Source organism: Triticum urartu, chromosome 6, assembly GCF_003073215.2.
Source record: "Triticum urartu cultivar G1812 chromosome 6, Tu2.1, whole genome shotgun sequence".
Lineage (NCBI taxonomy): Eukaryota > Viridiplantae > Streptophyta > Magnoliopsida > Poales > Poaceae > Triticum > Triticum urartu.
Window position 1 is genome coordinate 516,826,620 of NC_053027.1, and position 26,044 is coordinate 516,852,663.

The 26,044-nt window shown below is 44.2% G+C and overlaps 2 protein-coding genes across 3 annotated transcripts; one reads left to right on the forward strand and one right to left on the reverse strand.

Moving 5' to 3' along the window:
- The first annotated feature begins 759 nt into the window (after positions 1-759).
- LOC125514744 lies at positions 760-11,066 on the forward strand. The gene is made up of 7 exons (XM_048680095.1): positions 760-1,158; positions 1,920-2,072; positions 2,177-2,240; positions 2,322-2,405; positions 2,510-2,631; positions 8,469-8,545; positions 9,364-11,066. The coding sequence occupies exons 1-7, from the start codon at positions 1,016-1,018 to the stop codon at positions 10,689-10,691; spliced, it is 1,971 nt and encodes a 656-aa protein (XP_048536052.1). The 5' UTR covers positions 760-1,015; the 3' UTR covers positions 10,692-11,066.
- Positions 11,067-12,180: 1,114 nt separating this feature from the next.
- On the reverse strand, positions 12,181-26,007 carry LOC125514745 (protein CTR9 homolog; the record flags this gene model as incomplete). 2 transcript variants are annotated; one of them, XM_048680096.1, is given in 18 exon segments in its annotated part: positions 12,181-12,580; positions 12,787-13,077; positions 13,792-13,863; positions 13,955-14,221; positions 16,338-16,562; positions 16,644-16,751; positions 16,833-16,934; positions 18,261-18,356; positions 18,732-18,893; positions 18,961-19,041; positions 20,145-20,399; positions 20,483-20,575; positions 21,839-21,907; positions 22,701-22,793; positions 22,885-22,985; positions 25,419-25,503; positions 25,650-25,864; positions 25,944-26,007. In XM_048680096.1, coding segments are annotated over 18 exon segments (2,499 nt in total), but the record flags the coding sequence as incomplete, so codon positions are not given.
- Positions 26,008-26,044: the final 37 nt, after the last annotated feature.

Genomic DNA, 26,044 nt, shown 5'->3' on the forward strand with positions numbered 1-26,044 from the left:
TTAAGTTGCCAGGAAGAAACCAGCTTACGGTTTTGCTCCGGTTCTTGACGGTTAAAAAGACCATAAGGAACAAAGAAACATTTTTGTCGGCCGAGCTCGAGTCGGCCTGAGCATCTCCGTCCCCTTCTCCGTAGGCAGGGTGAATTTTTCCGGTTTCCCGCGGAACCGTGGGGTAGAAACAAACAGTGCTTGGAATAAATTCCATCGGTACTTTTCCCCTCTGCTCCAAACGGGCCAGATAGAACCATCCCTCGGCAACCGAGCTCCCTACGAGAATCCGGTAAAATCCATCAAATCGAAGCGTGTGAGCCCGGTAGAAATAAAAGTTTTGCTTCGGTAGAAACAAAAGTTAAACAGGATTGGCACAGTAAAAAGGAAGTTGCACGATTCTAGTATGCGCGTCCAGTCCTTTCTGCGGGAGCGCCTTTGCCCCATTTCATTCCCAAGTCGAGTCCTACTCCTGTAGCTAGCTCCCGCTGGGCGCGGGCCCCCCCCCCCCCCCCCCCCGGGCGAACCAGAGGTCAAGTCCGCGCGTGACTTTTCCTTTTCCATCCGGCGGCTCGGGCCGCGCCCACGCCAAGCGTCACGGCATCCCAGCCGTCCGTCCACACCGCACCTCCAGAGCCTCCCCCTCTGCCCCCGTCTTCCACACACACGAGTGTACAGCAGCGCCCACGCGGAACCAGCGTCTCCACGCGGGCCCGCGCGTCAGCACCACTGACACTCCCACGACGCACCTTTCCTAGCCCCCTACTCTACTCTACCCTCTCTCACTCTCACTCGCCATTTTTTCATGCACGGGGCAGCGGAGGCCTCATCAAGAAAACCCCAATCTCCCCCACTTCCCTTTCCCCTCACGGCGGTTCGTCTTGCCGCCGCCGCCGCTCGCCTGAGGAGAGGAGAGAGGGAGGGAGAGATCTTGCTGCCGCTGCCGCTTCATCCTTGCCCGCGAAGCTGCCGCCGCTCGCCTGAGGCGTGATCGCGTGAGCTTGTGAGCTTGTGAGTGGGGGAGGCCATGGGGGCGGGGGCGGATCCGGACGCGGACGACGAGAACCCGTGGGAGCTGTTCCGGCACTACGACGAGCTCTACTTCCGCGGCGCGCTCGCCGACGCCGGCTTCTCCGTCGAGCGGGCCGCCCCGCGCACCAAGACGATCACGTAAGTCCGCCTCTTGCACTCCCATTTCTTTGATTTTTTTTTGGGAGGGGGGGGACTGGGGTGGGTGCCAGGATTAATTATGTTGGAGTCCCCGTTAATTAGGTTAGGAAATGGCTTGCTCACCCAATTTATTTCACCGTCTTTCAACCACAATCCCGCCTAGGATCGTGGTGCTGTAGATATGTTCTCTTTTTTTTGGCGAAATGATATAGATTCTTCTTAATCACCTCACAAGATGTTTCATTGTGTACCATTTGACACTTCGAATGTCATACAGTAGAAGATTTTGATTTCCAATTCGGCCTGAGTCGATTTTTCCGTCCGAACGGTGCAATGACTTCGGATCTTGATTTTTTTTTCTTTCTTTCCAAATATAGCATTTTCCCCACTGACTGCTTGCCTGAGCTCGGCTCAGCATTCACTTTTATAGATCGCAGCACTTCCTTAATGAACTCACTGTCGCATTAGCTAGATATGTACTCCCTCCGTTCCAAATTAGATGACTCAACTTTGGAACGGAGGGAGTAGACTTTAGCAAGAGCATTTCCTTACTGTATGTTGATTATGGGCTATAAAATGTGAGTGTGTTATCTAGTAATATAATCCCTCTGGAAACTAATATAAGACGTTTTATGCTAGTAAAAGTGAGCTAAAACGTCTTATATTAGTATACAGAGAGTGTTTTTTTCAATTATTAAATTGACTTAGCTTATTATGAAAAATAATATAAAGAAAACACTGATTCGATTGTACACAAGCAGTTCTTTCGGATACTGTTCCCTTGGAGACCTGAGCAAAATAACACTCTACAAGCCAATGCCGCGATATCGCACAAATGCCGATCTGAAGAACGCCCTGCTGCATCTCATGATTCATGGAATCGTATTTGTAAAGCGTGGTCTGACGAGCCTCGGGTAAATACTTGTATCCTTTCAACTAAGATTGTGTGTTCCAATCTTAGTCTTCTCCTAGCATGCCTGCCTGCCTGCTGCTTAAGTTTTCCTGTGCATTCATGCAGCCATGGTCCTGCATTCCGTGATTGGATGGATGCGATCAACACTAGCTCCGTCGACGATTACGCGGTTAGTATTTTCTGGCAGATATGTTTATAACCATTTCAGCCTGTTGGTGATTTCCACTTTTGCTTGCGCCACACTACCCAGAGACCGATAAGTGGCTACTGTATCACCACTACCCATGATTTCAGTCAGGAAAAATCCTGCAACATCCAGGGCTCTATGTGGAAGGTACTACTTTCCATGCATAGTTCTCTTTTTAGTGTTTTCCTTTTGGTTATTAATTTTCAATCTGGTTTACCTCTTACTGGCATGTTCAATATTTTAAATTTCAGTGTGACAAGTGTGGCAATACACTTGTGAGGGCCAAGAGCCTGGGACCTCCATCTGATTCCTGCTGTATCGAGAATGTTAGCGAAGATCCAACCTGTGGCAACAAGCTTTGTCACTGGCACAAGTAAGACTGCATAAATTTACCCTGACATATAACTCATCATGTTTATATGATGAGTTGTAAAATTGTGCCTCACATTCTTAATTGCTGTTTTCTCGCACAAAGTCGACAAGATATGCCGTTGAAGGCTTGAACACTTGGTGGTTCATTTCTTTTTGAAATTTGCCTCTCAATCATTTAGACGCAGAATGACGTCTCAAACTTGTCAGCGCCGTGACGAGCAAGCAGAGCAAGGGAGCCGCTGCCATGACGACTGGAGAACAGAGTACCACCATGGCAGCGAACCCGGCCCAAGACGGCTACGTGGCGAGAAGGATATCCAGCAGGCCCAAGAGGATCGTCCAGCCCAACAGAAGATTTGTCGGGCCCAACTGGACCCGTTGACGCATCGCCACCGGTACTTAATCTGGAAGCACCGATTGGATCGGCATCCAGGAGGATCAGGCAAAGGACGGCGGCTCTCTCTTCCTCACCTACTTCCCTTCCCTTCCCTTCCACCACCAAAACACCATCGATGTATGAACTGAGTTGAATTGTCGAGAGTATAATAGATCGATCTGGTACCCTAACATCCTGGTATCAAAGACCACCACCACCATCGATCTCCGCCGCGACATCCTGGAAACTCGACAACGCGTCCATGCCCGGCAAGTCTTCCTCGCCGCCATGGATCCGGCGCTCAAAGAGTACCTCGACAAGCTCCATCAGGACGCGAAGAGCGACTCCGCAAGCGTCCTCAAGCAGCTGCAAGCGCAGACATCGCAGATCGAGGATCTCCTTCGGTGGAAACCCGATCTAGAAGCCCGCTTCACCAAGCTGGAGAACACAGTCGCCATGATGCAAGCGACCCCTCCCCAACCAACCGCACCGTCTTCGTCGAGTGGAGCGACGCCCCAAGTTCCTCCGCCACCGCTGCTTCAAACGCAAGGAATACTCCACGGGCCCAGTGGCCACGACGACGTCGATCTCACCGGGGGGCTCCCGTCGGTGACCATCGAGTCACCGACGGCACTCCCGGTCACGGGTACGTCTCAGCACCTGGCACTTTCCCCTCCAGATCACATAACTCCATCGTTCCTCGCCAATTTGGGGCAAAATCCACCTCCCATGAATTTTCCCCTGTTCACCGGCGAAAACCCGCAGCTCTGGAAAACGCTCTGTGAGCAGTATTTCCAGATGTTCGCCGTTCATGATGCATACCGTGTCCCTATGGCGATTTTGAACTTCTCAGGCCCTGTGGGCATCTGGCTCCAGTCAGTTCAGAAGAAACTGATTGGGCTCGACTGGGAATCGTTCACTTCATTACTCTGCACCCGATTCGGGCGCGACAAACACCAGATGCTCATCCGACAGTTTTACGCTATTAAGCAGCATACTACTGTCGCAGATTTCATCGAGCGATTTGAATCACTGATGAATCACCTCATTTCTTATTCCGAAAATACTCACCCATATTTTTTCCTGACGCGCTTTGTCGAGGGATTGTGACCGGACATCCGCGCGGTGGTGCTCGTACAGCGCCCACCGGACCTGGACACGGCTTGTTCGCTGGCCCTACTTCAGGAGGAAGTGGCCGACGGCGACTTACCCTACAGGCGCTTCTCCAACACCAACCAAGGGCCAAGCCACGCGGTCAGATCGACTCCACCCTCCTTCTTCAGTCGACCAGTGACACCTGCGACCTGTTCTGAAGACAGACGTGGGACCGATGCAGCTCGGGCCTCGTCTGAAACAAGCAAGATCGCAGCACTGCGTCAATTTAGACGAGCAAAAGGGCTTTGTTTCAAATGCGGAGAACGCTGGGGCAAAGACCATGTGTGCCCACCAACAGTACAAATGCACATCGTCGACAAACTGCTTGCCATGTTCAGCCTGGATGATCCAACTGGTGACTCACCACCCGATTCGCCCGTTTCTGAAGAAGAAAACCTATGCACTCTCTCGCGTCAGGCTGAAGACGGATCATCAGACCCCGGGGTCCTACAACTGCAAGCATGGGTACAAGGGCAAGAAATACTACTGCTAGTGGACTCCGGCAGTTCAACATCTTTCGTTGACAGCACCCTGGCGACCAAGCTGGCTGGAGCAACTGCTTTGCCGAAGCCGTGCCGTGTGCGAGTTGCAGATGGAGCTACCATTCCTTGCACTCGTTACATTCCTGCGTGTCAATGGGTCACACAAGGTCACCAGTTTCAAACGGATTTCAAAATCCTCAAGCTGGGATCGTACGACGCTATACTTGGTATGGATCGGCTCCGCAAGCACAGCCCTATGAACATTGGCTGGATTGAGCAGTACCTGACAGTCACTACACCTGAAGGCCAATTGAAACTGTTGGCAGTTTCTTCGGATCAAACACAATGCTCTGTCATATCAGCTCCAGAACTGCTCAAAGCATGTAAACAAGGCTCAGTCGCTCATGTTGTGCAACTGAATTCACTGGATGGAAGCAGCAAACCTGACACCCCAATACCAACTGAAGTTCTGCGTTTACTGGAACAGTTCACTGATGTGTTTGAAGATCCACGATGCCTGCCTCCGAGACACGACTGTGACCATAGAATTCCATTGATGGCAGGAGCACAACCAGTTAACCTGCGGCCGTACAGATATAAGCCGGAACTCAAGACAGAAATCGAGCGGCAGGTGCAAGAGCTACTCGATGCCGGCATTATTCAAAAAAGCTCCAGTCCGTTCTCTTCGCCAGCACTGCTTGTCAAAAAGAAGGACGGAACGTGGCGTCTCTGCGTTGATTATCGACGACTCAATTCCATGACGGTGGCCAGCAAGTACCCAATTCCCCTCATAGACGAGCTGCTGGACGAGCTTGCGGGCGCCAAGTGGTTCTCCAAATTAGATCTGCGCGCAGGATTCCATCAAATCAGAATGGCGGAAGGTGAAGAGTACAAAACGGCATTCCAGACCCATTCCGGCCATTGGGAATACCGCGTTATGCCATTCGGGGTCACCGGAGGACCGGCTACATTCAACAGCGCCATTACCACCACTCTCCGCCCTGTAAACCGTGTCTATGCGATCTCGTTCTTCGACGACATTCTCATCTTCAGCAAGACACTAAAAGAGCACATTCAGCACATCAGGCAAGTGTTGAAATTGCTTCGGGCAGATCATTGGCAAGTGAAGCAATCCAAGTGCTCGTTTGCACAGCAACAGATATCTTACCTTGGACATGTCATCAACGAGCAGGGCGTTTCCACTGACCCCAGCAAAATTCAGACAATTGAGAATTGGCCAACGCCCACTTGCGCCAAGGAGGTGCGCGGGTTCCTAGGACTGGCAGGGTACTACAGGAAATTCGTCCAGCACTTTGGGATCATAGCACGACCGCTCTTCAATATGCTCAAGAAAAATCATCAGTTCGTGTGGACCAGTGATACACAGCAAGCCTTCGATGTTCTGAAGCAGAAATTGATCACAGCACCTGTCCTGCAGTTGCCAGATTTCAAGAAAACTTTCACCGTCGATACAGATGCTTGCGCCTACGGAGTGGGTGCAGTTCTTCAACAAGAGGGTCACCCCATAGCATATATGAGCAAGCCTCTCGGTCCCAGAAACAGAGGGCTATCCACTTACGAGAAGGAATGCATGGCGATTCTCATGGCTATCGAGCAATGGCGTCCCTACCTGCAGAATGAAGAGTTTATCATCCGGACAGATCAGCGAAGCCTAGTCCACCTCGACGACCAACATCTCTCTACACCATGGCAGCAGAAGGCATTTACTAAGCTTCTTGGTCTGCGCTACAAAATTTGCTATCGCCCAGGCACAACGAACTCAGCCGCTGATGCACTGTTGCGAAGAGCTCCTGACGAAACAGCGACAACAATTTCAGTCTACAAGCCTGTATGGCTAGACGATATCGTAGCAAGCTATGAGAACAACCCACAAGTTCAGAAGATCATCAGTGATCTCGCGCGACGACCGGACCCCAAACAGCGCTTCTCCATGCGCGATGGCCTGCTGTATTTCAAAGATAGGCTCTGGTTGGGTGGCTCCCCCACACTCCAGCAACGCATGCTCCAGGCCTTCCATGACAGTACTGTGGGCGGCCATTCCGGCGTGCCTGTTACCTACCGCCGTCTCCGCCACCTCTCCGCCTGGCCCAAGATGAAAGAGCACACCAGACAGTATGTGCAGTCCTGTTCAATCTGTCAGCAGGCCAAACCAGAACGTGTGCGCTACCCTGGATTGCTAGAACCACTCCCGATTCCAGACGACGCATGGAAGGTGGTGACCATGGATTTCATCGACAGACTGCCGTTGTCAGGCAAGTTCAACTGCATCCTTGTCGTAGTGGATAAATTCACGCGCTACGCGCACTTCTTGCCCCTCGGTCACCCGTTCACGGCTGCAAAAGTTGCTCACTCTTACCTGGAGAACGTGTACAAACTGCACGGACTGCCTGAAGCTATCGTATCAGACAGAGATCCAGTATTCACCAGCAATTTCTGGCGCGAGCTGATCAAGACAATTGGCACCGAGCTGAACATGAGCACGCCGTACCATCCACAAACTGACGGTCAAACGGAGCATGTTAACCAGTGCTTGGAGATTTACCTCAGGTGCTTCACCCACGCCAACCCGCGCAAGTGGCATCAGTACTTGGCCCTTGCAGAGTTCTGGTACAACTCCAGTTTCCATTCGGCATTGAACACGTCACCCTTCGTCGCGCTCTACGGTCATGAACCTCGCCATTGGGGAATCGAAGCTGCTTCCACTTGCAGGATTCCGCAACTCCAAGACTGGCTAGAAGAACGAAAGCACATGCAACAGGTCATCTCGGAGCACCTCCACCGTGCTCGCAATATCATGAAGGCCCAGGCGGACAAGAAGCGCATCGAACGATCATTCCAGGTGGGCGACTCTGTCTTCGTCAAGCTACAACCTTACGTCCAAATGACAGTGGTACGTCGCTCGAACTACAAGCTCTCCTTCCGCTACTACGGCCCCTACAAGATCATCCGCGTCATCAACCCCGTCGCCTACGAGCTTGAGCTTCCTGCCGGCGCCAAGGTCCACCCCGTCTTCCATGTGTCTCAACTTCGCCGAGCTCTCTCCCCCACCACCCAGGTCGAGACGGCGCTGCCAGTACCCAACGATGATCCATTGAAGCCGGCGGAGATCATCGACACAAGATGGCGCCAAACCCCACAAGGCCGACGAGAACAACTACTCGTGCGCTGGTCCGACCCGTCGATCATGGACGCCACCTGGGAGGACGCCAAGGCCACGCGCGAACGCTACCCTGCACTGCTGGCTTGGGGACAAGCCACAACTCAAGAAGGGGGGGATGTCAGCGCCGTGACGAGCAAGCAGAGCAAGGGAGCCGCTGCCATGACGACTGGAGAACAGAGTACCACCATGGCAGCGAACCCGGCCCAAGACGGCTACGTGGCGAGAAGGATATCCAGCAGGCCCAAGAGGATCGTCCAGCCCAACAGAAGATTTGTCGGGCCCAACTGGACCCGTTGACGCATCGCCACCGGTACTTAATCTGGAAGCACCGATTGGATCGGCATCCAGGAGGATCAGGCAAAGGACGGCGGCTCTCTCTTCCTCACCTACTTCCCTTCCCTTCCCTTCCACCACCAGAACACCATCGATGTATGAACTGAGTTGAATTGTTGAGAGTATAATAGATCAATCTGGTACCCTAACAAAACTCGTATACCATTTATTTGTTATTTTTAATACTCTCAGAGACTCTGAATGTTTTTCTAGATAATATTTACTTTCAGCTAATGTTTGCATGTGAACTTCAAAGGTGTATGTGTTTGAGAAAACTTCAAAGGTGTATTGACTGATGCTATTTTCTGCAGCCACAAGAAGGGTTGTCGTGGTAAATACGTGGTGACCAAACCAGCAGTGACACCAGGACAAAAGATGGCTCCAAAAGGTAAATGTCAGAATCAATTATCTAATACGCCATCGGTTATGAGCTCCAAACTAACCATAACGAGAATAGAAGTCAAACCTGGCTCCTCTGCTTCAGTTTTACCACTACACGATTCACCTAAAATCTGTCCGGTTTACAGTTATTCTTACATTCTTGCATCTTAAATTGTCAGCATGCATGCAACTGTTTGTGTCCACAATTTGTTTTTCATTCTGTAGCTTGATACATTCAAGAATCAAGATAGCTACCATGTATTATAAAATTCTTGGCTGATGTTGTAGGTGTGACCTCTTATCTATTATAGATTCTTTCGTTGATGCTATACAATTAAGTGAAAAAATAGGGTGCTTGTGTCAGGAGTGGCACTGAAACTGAAACCATGGTATCTAACAAAAAATAGATCAGCTATAGTTCGTAAATATTCAGGAATCAAGATAGCTACCATGTGCTATAAAATTCTTGGCTGATGCTGTAGGTGTTTATCTATTATAGATTCTTTTGCTTATGCTGTACAATTAAGTGAAAAACAATGGGTTTGTGTCAGGAGTGGCACTGAAACTGAAACCATGATATCTAACAAAAAATAGATCAGCTGCATGGTAACTCTTTTTGCACGTAACTTGGTGGGTCATGTAAACTTGTTGCTATAGTGATTTTTTTGTTTGATCATTTCATTATGTGAACTTTGGTACTTCCAGCATTAGTGAGACATATTGGCTGCCAATAAGAACGTAGACTTACAGTACTCCCCAAATTAAAGACAATTCTTTGCTATAGGTAACTTGTTACGATATCAACTTACAACATGACTTCTTCAGGTACGCTGCGGCTTCGGACTGAAACAACCAAAATGCCCAAGTCACAACAAGGAGCTGTACAGCAGTCGTATCCAGATTCAGACGAAGTGCAGGAGAGTAGCTCCTTGAAGAAGGCACGCAAGAGAAATATGCCTGAAGACTTTCAGAAAGCAATTGTTTTGTCCGCTGCCCCTCGGAGAAAGCCGAAGCAAGAGCTTCTCGCATGGGCGAAGCGCGAGCATTTGCTCAGCAGCAATGCAAAATCACCGGGCAGCAGCCCCTCAAAGAAGGCAGATGACTCTCAGAAGACAATTGTTCTCTCTGCCGCCCCTCGGAGCAGACGGCTGAAACGGAAGCAAGCATCGGTTACGTCGGAGGAGCAGGGGTTTTTCTCTCCAGGGAGGAGTTGCAACGACGCAAACTCGCCGAGAAGCAACACCTCCAGGAAGGACGTTCAGAGATCCAGTGTGCAGCCTTGTGCATCTCAGAAGAAACTAAAGCTAGGGCAAGGCCTGGCCGCGTTGGAGAAGCACATTTCCCGGCCTGCTGCCACTCAAAGCACGGTCAAGCAGCCGACCAAGACCAGCTCCTCGATGAAGACACGGAGGCAGCATCGGCCTGAAGACTCTCCGAGAATAACCGTTCAGCCTGCCGCCCCTCTGACCCGGAGCAAACGGAAGCAATCGAACCGGGCTGCGCCGGAGAGGCAGGCAGCGAGAAGCGAAGCTAGGGGCTCTGCCGAGGAGAAAGAGTACGTTTGCTTCAGCCTGTGGCAGAACTTCTACGAATCGGAGTGCTCTAGTGGATCGGCCGAGCCGCTCGTGAACAAAAGAACAGTGCGGAGGAGAAGGGAGAGGGAACGCTTGGTTCAGATAGCACGTTCGCGCTCCATCGAGGCCCGGCCGGATCCGGATGAGGAGGTCTCGTCTGGACAAACCGAGCCACCGGCTCTGCACTTGGAGGTCATTGCTATCGATGACGAGGTGATGGCTGAAGCTCCATCCATGGATGTTCTTGCCCCTCCCGCTGATCAGGCGGTGGCTGAAGCTCCTGGAGCTGGAGGTCAGTCCCAGCCACCAGCTCCATCCATGGACATTGCTGCTGTCGCTTCTGCTGGCCACAGAGCCCGATCTGATCTATCTACAAGCATGGACATTGCTGCTGCTGTCGCTCCTGCTGACCAGGTGATAACTCAGGCCCCTGCAGATCAATCACAGCCACCAGCTCCATGCTCCATCGCTGCTGGTCAAGTGGTTCCACCTCATTCGGCTGACCCGCCTGGTTCAACTCCTCCAAATCCAAGAAGTTGGCCTGCCGTGATAGACATTTCTGACGATGATGACGACTGAACTCCTTCCCCATCACCCTGTACTCTGCTTATTCTGGATTAAATTCCCGGTCAGTGCTTACTATAGGTAGCTACTCCCTCCGTTCCTAAATATTTGTCTTTCTAGATATTTCAAATGACTACTACATACGGATGTATGTAGACATATTTTAGAGTGCAGATTCACTCATTTTGCTCCGTATGTAGTCATTTGTTGAAATGCCTAGAAAGACAAGTATTTAGGAACGGAGGGAGTAGTAGTTATTACTGTCGTTTAAGCGTCGAACCAGTGTTTAATCTTAGCATCGTCAAGCGAGCATGACTGATTTGCTGTGGAGGCATAGAGCTCTGACCTGAACGGCGAAATTAACATCCTGTGAGATGGCGCGTGGCGCTACTGACTCTCTTTCTGTAATATTTTCTGAGACACTGGCTTAGGGGCATGGTGAACTGAAGCATGAATTTAGCTGCATTGTAACGTTGAAACATGCGCGTATCATATGGGAAAGTTGAGACTTCTTGTACTCGCTAGATCGTTCGAGCCATCTCGCGTATCCTTCTGCGCGTGGTGTTACTGGTCATTGCTACTCCTTTTTTTTTCTACCGTGAGTATGCAAAAGTTTTGTGTATCTTTTCATTGATCTTGCCTTGCCATGGTTTTTTTGTGAGCATGCCATTTGCTCGACGAAGTTATCTTGACATGACTATGGAAGCTCTGGAAGCTACTACCTTACATTTGTGCAGTGATAATAAGCTAACCAAACACTCACATCCAAGGTGCAGTTTGGTTAGTGCTTTTGGCTGGGAGACTGGAGGATTCTTCTTTTTGAAAGACGATTCCCATCGACTGATATTCTTTACACTTCATTCCGTGTTAAACTCTCCGCATTGCACACGAGCGCTAGAGGCCGTAGAAACTCCAAACAGCGGCCAGTAAAATGAGGATTGCCGGAATCTTTTAAAAGACGGTGTGATCCTATTTTCTTAAGGCCTTGTTCGGTTGAGTTTGGATCCGAAAAGATTGAAAGAGTTTGAGGGGGATTTAAGCCCCTTATAAGCCACAATACGTCCCAATCCTTGTCAATCCTCTCCAACCCTCTTGGGAGAGGACTAACCGATTAAGCCCTAAAAGAGGGTTTAGTTTGGCACGTGTTGTTTATGAGAAATGATATTGTTTATTAAATGTGTTGTTTATAAGTATATGTTGTTATTTATAAATTGTAATTATATATTGCTTTTCATGACTGTGAGTTGTTGAAATTGATGTTTTGCCCACAGGTATATCTATCCTGTCGAGTAATGGGTATGGGAATAAATTATACCCATTTGCCGAATAAATTGTACCCATTGGCAAATATGGGCAAGGGTGATGGGTAAGCTCATTGAGGGCAGGTGAGGGTATGAAGTGGCCCCACCCATACCTGGAACGTAGTTTTATTGCAAAAAGTTGCTAGCTTTTGCATTTCCACCCTTAACACGGAGCACCCCGCAAAAACCACAACACAAGCCCAGACCAGAAAAGACAGGATAGTCATAAAACATACTACAGGATAACGTAGAAACGTGTCATGAATTGGATACAGTGCTTCGGTTAGTATGGGGCAAACATGGCCCTTAAGGTTTATCTTTTCTTAGCTCTAGAACTACTGTGAATTCCCTCCCAAAAAAAAACTACCACAGAAATTATTTTGTTACAGCCCAAAAGTAAATTAAACTGTTGGGACTTCTACAACAACATCATAACCTAATGTATCATCACTGTCAAGAGCGAGCTTTGTCCTTCTACTTATTTCATTCACTCAGATCATTCGGACCTGGGCTAGTAGGTTGCACTGATCGCTGCACTGGTTCCTCGTCGTCAGATTCTGACCATGCTCGTCTCTTCCGCTCTATCACGGATTGAGGATGACCCTACAATGCAAAAGAGTAGATGAAGGCAACTTTGCACCAAAGCACTTGTGAGCATGAACAGTTTAAACCACCATATGTATGGAGCAAAATAACTTCCGTTGCATAGCAGGAAACAGACATCAAAGCTCCCCAAAGACAAAACAAACAAACTTGGATGCAGAAATAAATGTATTTTGAATTTATGGTAAAGAAACAGGAACCCTAACCGTTTCATCTTCGGCGTCAGAATCCTCAAGACCAGCAGCCGCAAGAAGGTGATCTGGGGCTTTCTCTGGTCTGTCACCGCCAGGATCCCTTGACATGTTTGCATAATCATCTTCCTCTGGTTCGTTTCTGTATTGATCTTCTTCATCATCTTCGTATTGCATCTTTGTCTTCTGATCCTTCCTTCTCTTGCCACCCTTCCTCCTCTTCTTCCCACTGTCCCCATCTTCATCTTCATGCCTGGACCTATCTTTTCTCTTACCAGGGGTGTTGTTGGATGTTTTCCATTGTTCCTTATGAGAAACAGTACATTGTCAAATCATGCTTTAAGCTGTCAGGCAAAATCCAAATGTGCTTGTGACATTACAGCTTTGGAGAAACTAATCCTGGGTTAGGTACTTAAGTTGCATGAACAAAAGCAGATTTTCACACAATGGACAAGAAAAATATGGTCTGTCACCATTTCTATACATAACAAATTCTTGGAAGACTATGGACTGATTTCCCAATAAAGTGCCTATTATTCAGTGATGCGATAGTGCAAGATTAGAATACAGATACTGTAGAGAAAATTGTTCCCAAAGGGTTCCAAATAGCATGAGAAAACATTGCAACTTATTTGTGATTGAATGGTCTTTTCCACATAAGCAACCATAAAAATGTGTCACATCAGACAGTATAAAGAAACTATGCCTTCTGTAGGCACAAATAGCCTGGGGCCAATACCAACAAACATATCTCAATAATGGAGTGGCATACCACAGCTGGTCCTCCTTGGCGAACAAAGAACAGCTGTGTTCAATCTCAGGTTGTAATCAACCCGACCAAAACCGATGGAAGGGTGCTAGTTCATTTTTGGTATGTGCAGGCAAGTCGAGTAGCTCTAGCTCAAAACTTTGTATAGGCCGATTTTCACGGGTAGATTTGAATCGTTCTTTAACACTTATGAACGAATCATTGACATCTATAGCTCTCATTGAAACACACATGGTAATATATAAAAATACCTTGACACGCTCGAAGTGCTGCTCCTGTTGCATTACTTGCTTTAATTCGTCCTCTTGCTTCCTTCTTTCTAACTGTTACCAGCACCACATTAGCCATAAACATATAATATTTTTCAAACACAAACAGACATTTATGATGAAATACATGCAGCAAGAGCAGGACCTGGAATTTCCTCTGTTCTTCAGCCCGCCGGCGAGCTTCATCAGCTAAAGCAATTTGACGGGTAACTTCCAATTTTTGCTTGGTTTGCTTCTCAGCTTGTTCAGCGGCATCACGATGAACCTTAGCAGCATCAAGCAAGTGTCTGCAATACTCGACATGGGTTTCTATTTTCCTCTCATCAAAACCATGGGAATGGTACGTTGATGCAACAGACAATAGACTGAACACTCTAATGGCGTTCTGAAGCTCAGAGACTGTTGCACGAACCTAGAAAAAGAAAGCATGCAGCAAAAATTAGTTCTGTGGTTAGTAAAGAGTACATACAAGATGATAGATTGTCATATCTTAAACAAGAAGGTGGGCGATGGCCTCTGAAAGAAGCGATCTATTTAGTGAAGAAAAAAACTGTCATGAGGCTTTTATTCCCTATGATAGAGCTGTAGGCCTGTAATTCATAATACCATCTTTCAGCATATCCGGGTCAGATCTATGCTCCAATAAGTCTGTAGATGGGACTACCCAATTTATATTGCCAGAACATTGCGGTAGTTTTGTCTGCTGTAGCTTGCGGCACGGAAAAAGTTTGGTATAGATCTTAACAGGGGACTTGTATGCAACACCAGGATCATGTGGTTCACACAAGGTAGTGTTTAGATAGGGTCAGGTTGAATGGGATAGGACAACCTGAAAATTCAGGATGGAATACAAACACTCCATCTTTGATGGATGAGACTCTGCAGCATTTTGTTTGGGATGGATGGACGCTATTAATTAATTAAATTATGCCATTAACTTTCATTAATAATAGTTATCATCCACTAATCAGCAGACGCTAACACTAAGCTGCATTTGGCATTTCAGTGGATTACGATCATCATGTTTATGTAATCAGCTTCTATATTTTTTTTTATGGTTGGCTAACCAGCGTTTTCCTATTTATGTGCCTAATTTTTTCACAACAGATTACTGAGGAATATTTCATCACAAGTTGACAACATGGTTCAACAATCGGAAACTAAGCATAAGTGTGAATAACTAGATCACTTATCAATCCCAATCTTGAAGTAATTATCACCAACTATTGCCAACGCTCATGATTAGTTGTGCATGGATGAGCTTATTTGGTCAAATGGGTGAATGGGCCTGTCAAACATTTCTGGGGGACATTCCTTCCAAGTTTAGTGAGCTTGTCCAGGGTGGAAAAGCCTCCCACAGTCCCACCCAACCAAATACAGGGAGATGCAAGGATGATTCATATAGGTTTTGGTAGTGGCTGCATCTGTAACCATGAGCCTTTTTTAGCGGAAACGGTAGGGGAGGCCCCGACAGTAAATTTTATTAATAATAGCAGAAGTAGAGAGGGGGGAGGGGGTTGTACAAAGGGGAAACTAGAAAGAAGGGCTAGGGCTAGAAAAAAGCCAATCCAGCCTGAGCCTGAGAGAGGCGGAAAGCTAATCCCTCATTCTGTAAGAAAGAAAAGACCCCTCTTGAAGTTAAACAACAGATACTTTAGCATTTCTCTGCTTCCAGATATTCCACGCCGCAAACACAAGAACCTCAAGGAAGAAAGGCTTGCTGATCATAAGTTTCGCCTGGGAAACAAACTCCTCCATGGATGAAGTGTGGATATCAAAGCGAAGTCTGAGACACTGCCAGCATGAGGAGCTGAAGCTAAGCCAGAAGAGGTGATCGCGAGTTCCGGAGGAGTTCGATTGGCAGAGAGAGCAAATGGAGCCCCAGGGGAATTAAACTGGCGAAGTTGAAGCATGTCTTGGTGTTAAGTTTCTCATTCAGGAGCCAGGCAAAGCCTTTGAGCTTAGGAGAGCACTTGGAATTCCATGGCAAGAGGTGAAGGATGGAGCTCGGAGATGCTGAAAATGAGCCTTGTAGATTTCTGAAGATGAGAAAGTTAACCCCATGAGAAGGACCAAGAATCGGCAGCATACGGGAAAAAATGCAAGCTGATCAGGAAATGTCTGAACTCATGGAATTCAACAAAACCCTGGCTGGAAAGGGGGGTGGAATAGATCCAGAGGGTCTTGGGTGGTAAGCACATCATGGACCGAGACCAGATTATCAAGGGCAAGAGAATGCAGCCAAAGGATTCTTCTCCACAAAAGTTGATCAGTCCAATAATCACCCCAACAAAAGCAGTGTCACCGTCAGCCTTCAAACCAAAAACGACTTCTCCCTAAAAAAACACAGGGATGACGGATCACCTCAAAAAGCTGGATAATGGAGAGAAATGTGGAGTTTGGAGGATATAGAAATGAGCCACATGGTATATACCAAAACCAGAGAGATTTGGGTGGTATTACCTTTTTTCTCTTACTTCATATATCAAAGAATCAGAAACCAGGCAAAGAGAAGTATCAGTACTGACCTCATCAACTGTTCGTTTTGTCTTCTGTAGAGTAGAAGCAGAAAACTTCTGCATTGAAACGCCAACATTAAACCGTAATAAATAATTTGATGGAGCCAAATGTATAGCTCTCAGCAAAGATTTCCGGCAGTCTTGCCATTGCTCAGCTTCATAATGTGTTCGGGAAAGGTATAGGAGTGTAGTTGCATCTGTGTTGTAGAAGAACTTCCGTGCACAGTTTTGGTACTGCAAGAAAAGGAATTAGGAACTTCATTCATCCGACAGAGAGAGAGAGAGAGAGGGAGAGGGAGAAGAGAGGGAGAGTACCATTTTAACTGCTTGTTGAAAAAGGCCTTGAGCAAAATATATGTGGGCCAAATTGATCCATACATCAGGTACCTGAACAAATATACTTCCTGATGCAGCTTCATGTACCTAATATCAAATTGGTGATGCACTTTATTAAAGTTCACAGTTTGTCATATAGAATAATGAACATTGTTTTCCCTTTCTAACCTGTGTAAATAACTCCTTCGCAATATCCCATTGGGCTTTCTCAGCATGTAAGATTCCAAGACCATTTGCAGCAAACATATTACCATGGTTCTGCTTTAGTACCTGAATCAGAGATTGAGATCCCAACAATGAGCAAACCGGCACTTAAAGACACCATACCATCACCAATCCCTCAAAGCACTGCAGTACATAATTTGCTTTCAACCACACATTTGCTTTGTGGTTCCAAGAAATTAATGCTCTCATGTAAAAGAAATTTAATCAAAGTGCATCCAATTCAGTTGCCTGTTTATTTACAATTCTCCAGAAAAGAAAATGTATCATCATTCATCACATCTTGCTGGATGGCTTGCTCGAGTATGACTCTGGAACTCAAACTCACTAATGTACCAACCAACTTCCTAAGTTTTCAACTTGACTTATTAAATATCATGCCATTATATTTCTGTAGAAATAGAAATGTGAGATTTGAGGCAAACATGACGAAAGTGTAACATTGCAAATCAATAAAGAGCTTGCTAGATGTCCTGATGTCCTACTACAAATATCACTCGCACTACAAATTATGGCATTCAAATTCCTAAGCTTTTGACTTTACGCAGTAAATATCATGACTTGATCAATGATCATGTACAAAGTGCTTCGTCCCAACCGGAGAGTTATTTACTCTTTAAAAAAAATATGATTGCCTAATTCAGTGATTTAATCTCCAAAATACATTAAATATGGAGACAGGAGTTAAAACTAGACAATTGTTTTACTAGAAAACTAACAGAAATAAAAAACTAAGCATTTGCTACACTTCTAAAAAGATGGCATTAATGAAATAAAGAACATGAGAAATCGTGCTAGAAATATAATTACTGAAGTTTAAAATAGATTAAATGTAGCTTTTGATTCTTGTGCAGAGGATCACAGAACAATTTTCCTGCTAACTCTTTGTTAGCCTGAAATACTACTAAACAAACAAACAAAAAGCTTATCAACAGTAGAAACTACAAGCTGACATCAGGCCCAAGAATAGTCAGTTCTATCTTAAACAATAAGCAATGATCACGGATGAACTTCAGGGAACATAAATTACGGAAGATGTTCCTGAGATATCCAATCAAGACAGGCCATTCTGAGCATCAACATAAATGGTGAATATAAATGTACATGTATAATACATGCCTACACACAATTACCGAAACAAAGGACAGCTGCTGAAGAACAGTTTGTGGGGTCTATTTCTGTACTCCCTCTGTCCCATAGTATAAGACCTTATTACATCCGATTTGCTCACAAATCAGATGTAATATGGTCTTATATTATGGGACGGAGGGAGTAACAAATATGAAGGAACAGAATCTATTGCATGAAAACCTCCAAAGACCTGATGAATTTGAGAAGATAACTGGGAATAATAGCTGGTGTAACATATCATACATTCAAAAAAAGTTCCTTTGCTTTCTCCCGATGAGTGGCCTCGAATTTCGGGGCCTTTTTCTCAGGGCGATTGGCAGCAAAGTAGTTCCAGTTGCCCTGTAACAACACATATGCAATTGATCAGTCGGAGAAGAGTTAAGTAACATAGTCATTTACAGTGAAAATTCTGTATTACAATGACCAGCTATTGTAGAATTGTTGGAAATACAAGGGGACGAGTTATATATGTAAGCCTAACGTATCACTAAATTTGGTGATACACTAATGGTCTAAATTACTTGACGCATTTTATCCTGCCAGCAGGCAGCAGCCAATTCATAAAAGGAAAATATGACGCACTGTCATTACAAGCTATATTAATTCAACAGTAATTGTAAACTGTAAACAGATAACTCAGGATGGAAGGGATTTACTTATTAAATTCTACCACGGCCATTCAAAAAACTACTATAGTGAAGTAGGCTCACATACCAGCTGAAGCCAAGAGTATGGGTCTTTTCCGTCAGTAGCATCTTTAGCATCACGGAAATGTTCCTTCGCAGTGAGCCAGGTTTCATCACTCTGAAGTTCAAGACTTCCAAGCATAGACAGTGCATTTGGATACTTACTATTTATCTTTAGAGCATCACCTATCTAGAAACAAATAAACCATTATTATTCTCAGTTAAGAAGAACAACAAATGTAAGCATCAGTACTTACCAGCTCAATGCTCAGTTGAATATTGTTTTTTTCTTTTGCAATAGACCCTAACCTCAGATAGGCATCAATGTAGTCTGGGTACTGTTATTATTATTAAAGAAAACAGGGAATTAGAATATAATACAAGTGTAGTACAAATACAAAAGAGTGTATTCATTGTTGCACAGAGAATCCTGCATCACAGAATAATGCTACAGAGATCTATTTTAGAAGTCTATTAGGAAACCAATGACCAATACAGCAACTCCAAAATAAATCACCAATACTTGTCACTTCAACATTTCATAGGGAAGTTTTCCCATAATGATACTTATACAGATCAGGAACTTCACTTCCTCAGGGTCTGTACTTGTGATAGTTATTTGGGGGCCAACTTCTATCAAAAACATAATATTAAGAGCTTTTCTTTTATGTAGACTTCATCTATTTTTCCTTGAGCACACACCTGACTGCATGTCATTTTGTCTTAGAAGAAGAAAGCATCGATATGACGTGATGTGGACGACAGATTTTTTTAAACAAAATTGCGCAAGACAGCTTGTGAAGATGAACTTTTTCTAGACAATGTAAACAACATCAAACAAAAAATGTTCGTAAGGCCCTCGACAAGCTTTGACACTAACCAGTGTCTAGTTAATTCCGAGAACAGTAAGGGCAAACAGAAGTAAGAACATAGTATTAACTGAAAAAAGAATGGGAACTACACAAAAAAGAATCATGGTTACTGACTGAGGAATATATGCATAATATCCTGATAGAAAAGATTAAATTCTCACAAAATGAGCTTTCAATCACTGGCAAAACAATGTAACTAATACATCTGTGGTGGACGGGGTAAACATGGCAATGGTATCTCAACTATATCAAGAGAAGGCCAATACAAATGAAACTAAAGGTAACTGACTGCAGGTTTTAGAGAAGCTGCAAAAACAAAGTCACACATGAAGGCATGTGCGCGCAGGCAAATGACTAACATCAGAAAATGACAGACAAAATTGTGTGCAGATTGCAGCTGCAATAAACAACAGGAACACTAAGTAAGAAAAGTGAAGGTTACAATTTCACTGTTTTCATGTTCTTTCAAAGCATGCTTTCATCCCCAGTTACATTTATACTGTAAAATAAGTAAATGAGAGACAGAGAGCGGACACTCAGGAAGGGTTTTGGGGATGACACCACAGTACCTTGAAAATAATGAGACGGTAAAGGAGGCTGGCTTTCACAGTATCATGAAGCTCTTCCAATAATCTTGCATAGTTAAACAATGTGGTGACTTTATCGCAGGGTAATTCAAGAGATACGTTTTCTTCAAGTTGGTGAAAAAAACTCTGATCCCTGTACTGCACACTCCAGTTTGCTATGGAACTACCAGCAGTCCCATCCATAATTGAAACCCAGATACCGTCTCCTAGAGCTTCCTTAAAACTTTGCTCAGCCAACTGAAAGCATGAACAAAAGAGGTACTGTCAGGTGTATACATGAAAATGTAAATACAATGTTATATGTATAACAGTAAACAAACCTCAAACTCTGCCTTCTCAAAATAAAGAAGTCCAATTCCATTGAGCAATTCAACCGGTATTTTCTCTCCTGCCTTCCTTAGGAGAGTGCATGCCTGAGAAATGCTAGATAAGATTATGTATTACAAGGAGAACATCCAGTCCATTTAATAGTATTAATCCCCTAAGCTTTCTATCGATCGACTTAACACCCTCATGTTTTAGTACCCATTCAGTAACCTGTCAAACTTGATGTGCCTGGGAAATGCTAGATAAGATTACATCTTATAAAAAGTAGATTGTGAGTTCCTTTGAAGTATCAAATGGTGTCAAGTTTAATCGTCTTTAATCTGCCAAACTTTCTATTGATCAACTTGACAAGCCTGTGTTTCAGTACCAGTTCAATTACCAGTCAAACCTGGTTTTGCTTAGCCGGATTGATAGTGTGGACGGTGATATTGCTACATGGGCTGCCATAACATCTGGTTCCGCCACTTTTAAGCACAAAATGAATACTGACATCATCAAATCTCCACGTCTTCTTCCTACCCCCTCTCCACCCGAGCCATGTAAAAGGAAGACGGCGGGAGGATATGTAGAATATGATAGCAGCATCCATTTGTGGTGGACGGTGGCAAAACTAGGATATGCCAGATGAAGTGGCCCAGTATTAGGAGTTCAGGGGATTATGTGAGTCCAAAAGGAGTTTAGGAAGCTAAGTAGACAAACCCAATGCTTCTGGGGGGTAAAATATGCTTTCCTTTTAATAATCAGGTACGCATGCATTTGATCAACAAAGTAGTTAACATGCAGCAATGATGCAGCAAACATTTGCCACGTCAATAAGATCATAGCCAGAATGCCAGCCTTAGCTAACCTAGCATCACCAATATGCAAATCATGGTCAAATAATCCACTTTAGATAACCTATAATCACCAGCCCACACAACCAAGTATATGGTTTTTCATGCTGCAAACCAATTTCAAAGTTCGAAGAGAAGCACATATAACTTCATGTGCCAATCCTGCCAGAATTGACCCTAGAGAGTAGGTGATGCAGCATGATAGAACAACTCAACTTTTAGGAGAAAACCGGTTTTATCACAGCCAATACAATGGTAATCTAGAGGAAGAAGAACCTAAGCTGATAGAGTGATGAAGCCTATAATTAAATGAATCCACCTTCTGTAGTGTTAACGTTTGTTTTTTATATTAATCATACATTTGTGGATTATAAGATTCTAAGAAACAAAGTTCAGTGATTAATCCTAATTCAGAAACACTACACAAGTTTGATAGAAGGGGGAAAACAGCATTTTAAGAACTCCAACATGGCATTGGTCAACACAATAAACATATAGCTAGTTGAAGAGCCTTACTGTCTTTAAGTATTCCATGGCAGCAGCCCAATCAGATTCTACCAACAATTCACCGAGTTCAACAAATGCCTGCATAGTGAATTAATCAACAAGATTATATGCAAAAAACAAACATTGGAACTACAATATCAGATATATGACCAAACCATGTATTGAATAATGCAACAGAGGTAGTACAGGAAGATGGGATTATTAAATAAGCGTCCAAACTTCACATAAGTACATGATCAAATATCAAAAAGGAACATAAGTAGGGCAGAGACTGGAAAAAATTGCCGTAACTACACTCTTGATTCGCTCACTTGAAACAGAGAATCCTAAGGCCATGAAGAGATACAGTGAAACAAGGGAGTAACTGATGTACAAATATTGTACATTTTATGTTTGGAAACCAAATAGAATTAATGTATACCCCTTTTCTACAGCAAATAAAAAGTGTGACTCTTGCAGTATTCCTCAACATCAATGAAACAATATCTACAAATTTATATGACCTGGTAATAACTGCTGCTATAATAAATTCCATATTTTCATCTAATCATCGAACAACAGGACATCTTTAGAGGAATTGTTGTACACTCTTCTAGAGCTGCAATAAAAGGTGTGTGCGTGTGTGTGGCATCTATAATTTAGCATGCCCAACTATCAATGAAGTTTCCTAGGTCCAGACATCCTAGTTCACATATGCATCCAAGATTGGCATTCCTGATCCTTAATCATCAATACCGCAACATCCAAGTGAATACAAGTTCAGTTAGTGTAGTGTTTTTGTAACAGGCGACAGTGATACAATTTGTACAAAATCAATGAATTTATGGTTTACAAATTATTCACTAAAAAGGAGAAAGAGACGAATGACTACCTGGTGATCTTTTGGATCAATCCGTGTAACCTTCTTAAAGGTTTCTATGGCTTTGTCATTCTCACCCAAGTTTGCATAGATGTTCCCAATAGCCTAGCACAAGCAACATAAATCATTTCATTCATAATCAAATGGAATGCTTTGGAACAATGAATAGAAGCATTTGATTAGAAACACATCTTACCTTCAAACTTTCACAATTTTCGGGGTGTACCTCCAGCACTTTCTCGAAGCTAGCTAAGGAACGTTTGAAGTCACCGAATTTTAATTGTATTTGACCAAGGCCTGGTTCAGATCACGAGTGTCACAAAACAGCAACAAAATACACAATAAAATATTCTAAAATGGAAGAAAAAATACGGTATGCCCAAGTATCACCTGAAATATCGATTAAGAGACAAGTATATCATGTATTTTAAATAGATGGCACTATTTCATTTATAACTAGCAAATCAATAGGAAGACAACAGGCACATAACTGATGATGAGATATGAGTACCTACTGTAAATGACATGGGTTTCCTCTGGCCAACTTGCCAGAATTTTTATCAGACCTCTCAGTGCTTGCTTTACCTTGAGGATTCTATCAATTCATAACCACCATAGTTACTATACTATCCATGATTGTTTGCCCTCCGCAAGTAACTGATGAGATCATCTCGGAGAGATGGCTCACAACTAACGAGTTTAAGAGACCTCACATATATTAGATTCCCCTTCGAATCACAAACATAAGTCCCATCAATGTGGGATGTGATCCATTCTACATTTCCGATTTACCAGCTCCCCAATCAGTGATTGCATATTCCGTTCAATCACTAAGTAGTTTGATGCCTCAGGCAGAGATGCTTATCTCACTTGTCGTACATATATTGGAGCAATAAACTTCTTGTTGTATTCCTTTCCTTTAGGCAGCATGGCTCTCAACTTGATGTTCTCATACACACACAAGGCCGACTGTCGACGATAATGAAGGCATGTGCTCGGACGATTGTCAGCGACATCGGATGTTGCTCACGACATCATTTCTCGTTCAGTTCCCGTGATATGCAGCAACTATGGTGAATACTTACCGAACAACGAACTTGTGGCACCTTGGTTCGGCTACATGACCAAACAGAGTGCATGGGGAGCGGATCAAGAGATCGAGACTATGATATGCGTATGACACCAGCATGTGCAATAATCTCGACGCTCGTTGCAGACAGAATAGCAAGAAGTGCAGATAATATATTGATCTTTCTTGCAAGAGTCCAAGCACAAATGAGGGGTGCCTCCCTACTTACAGGGACAATGTGATTCCTGCCCCTAGGCAGTTTACGGTTGTACCATTTGTACTATCTTTAGGAAACAAAGCACGTAGTTTATCAGTTGATGCTGGATGCACGCCTATGCACTGATAACTGGCAACAATAGAGGGACAAACCACACAAGCAGCAACTGACCTTTTTAAGCTAAATATCTACTCCCTCCGTTCCGAATTACTTGTCGCGGGTATGGATGTATCTACATGTATTTTAGTTCTAGATACATCCATTTTTGCGATGAGTAATTTGGAACGGAGGGAGTATGTGGTATAGTTTTGAGGCATAATGCATTTTATGGCAACCGACCCCCTTCATAAATTTATAACACTTGTTAAAGCATATGGCGAGGTGACTTCATAGATACGACCCTAACTTAAGATAACAGCAAATTCAATCACAACACTTACTTAGTATGACAGCATAATACCTTACAGCCACTAGCAGATTAAACCAAAGCACAGAACCTAACCTAGTACAGAGTATAACATCTTTCAAACACACAGAAAAGAACTGCATAATGAAAGAGAGAAGACGATGCAAAGCCCTCCCCCCTCTCACTCCCTCCCTGCCTCCCTTACTCTTAATAACTATGCTATGTGGTTCGGTCTTAAAAACTATGATATGTGCTCTAACAGCGAACTAATTAAAAGACACTAAGCACATTAGCGTATACTCCCTCCATCCGAAAATACTTGTCATCAAAATGGATAAAAGGAGATGTATCTCGAACTAAAATACGTCTAGATACATCCCCTTTTATCCATTTTGATGACAAGTATTTCCGGACGGAGGGAGTATAAGTCTTTTTAGAGATTCCAATATGCACTACATACGAAGCAAAATGAGTCAATCTACACTCTAAACTACGTCTATATACATCCGTATATAGTGCATATTGAAATCTCTAAAAAAAGACTTATATTTAGGAACGGAGGGAGTACACAGAAGACAGAACTAGCAAATCAGTGTGGCCTTAGACATTAGAGATTAATTAGGTATGCTTGTTGATGAGGCGTGCAGTGCTACTGCTGATTATGAGTCACACAAAATATAAACTGTCCTGACTCACCATTTGTACTATCTTTAAGAAACAACATTTCGATATTTTAAGTAGCTTTTACCAGAATATCAGCATTTTTTGCTGGAGCAATCTACTTACTATACACCTCTCCCTCTCCACCTCCCCCTTCCCTTCCACCTTATTAAAAATATCCCTAAATTATTAGCCCAACAACAGCGGAGTTAACTTGCAGGGATTTGGGTGATTTCTGACCATAGCATTGTGCGAGTATTTAACTACTACTTCATCTACTTGAAACATGGAGGTACATAAATGCTAAAAACTGCATACCAGAACAATGTCATGAAATAAATAAAAAGGAAAAAATGTGAATGAGAACAAGAAACTCACCAACAAATGGCAACACAAAGTCTTGCGGTTTATTGACTTCTTTGACAGATGCCATATAATACCGTCCAGCAGTCTCAAAATCACCCTGAATTCAGATAAATTGTCAAAAATACATCACATGCTCAGGGTTGTAAACTAGACTCTCAACACGGAAATCCAAAGTGTCAGCACAGAGAACCAAGTGAAATAATACCCAACTAATTCAATGGGTATATGAATGGGGTACATCACCTTACTATGGTATGATCTGGCTAAGTTATAGTAGGATTGTGATTTCAGTAGTCCATGACTGCTTGAAGACAGAGCAGTCTCACTCAGTTGCTCAACCACAAAATGCTGGCCAGTAAAGAAATAATGGTTGGCCAGGTGGTTGAGTGCCAAAGTGCAATAAGGATAAATTTCAAAGGCTCTTCTCATTTTCTCCATCCCACTGCGAATTTCACCAGCTATAGCAAAGTTGCAATACTTAGAAAATAATGAGAAAAAAGGTGAGAAGGAAATTTCTTGTCTGTAAAGAGCATTTACCTTCATTTGTTTGCAAATCCATGATCGCAAGTGCTACTAGCGCATCAAAGTTTTCAGGGTCCAACTGTGAAGTAATTGTAAGTGAATAAAAGCATGAATTC

Coding starts and splice junctions, on each gene's coding strand:
- LOC125514744 (XM_048680095.1), top strand. CDS start 1,016: ATGGGGGCGGGGGCGGATCCGGACGCGGACGACGAGAACCCGTGGGAG. Junction 2,632..8,468: donor AAGCTTTGTCACTGGCACAA/GTAAGACTGCAT, acceptor TATTTTCTGCAG/CCACAAGAAGGGTTGTCGTG. Junction 8,546..9,363: donor ACAAAAGATGGCTCCAAAAG/GTAAATGTCAGA, acceptor TGACTTCTTCAG/GTACGCTGCGGCTTCGGACT.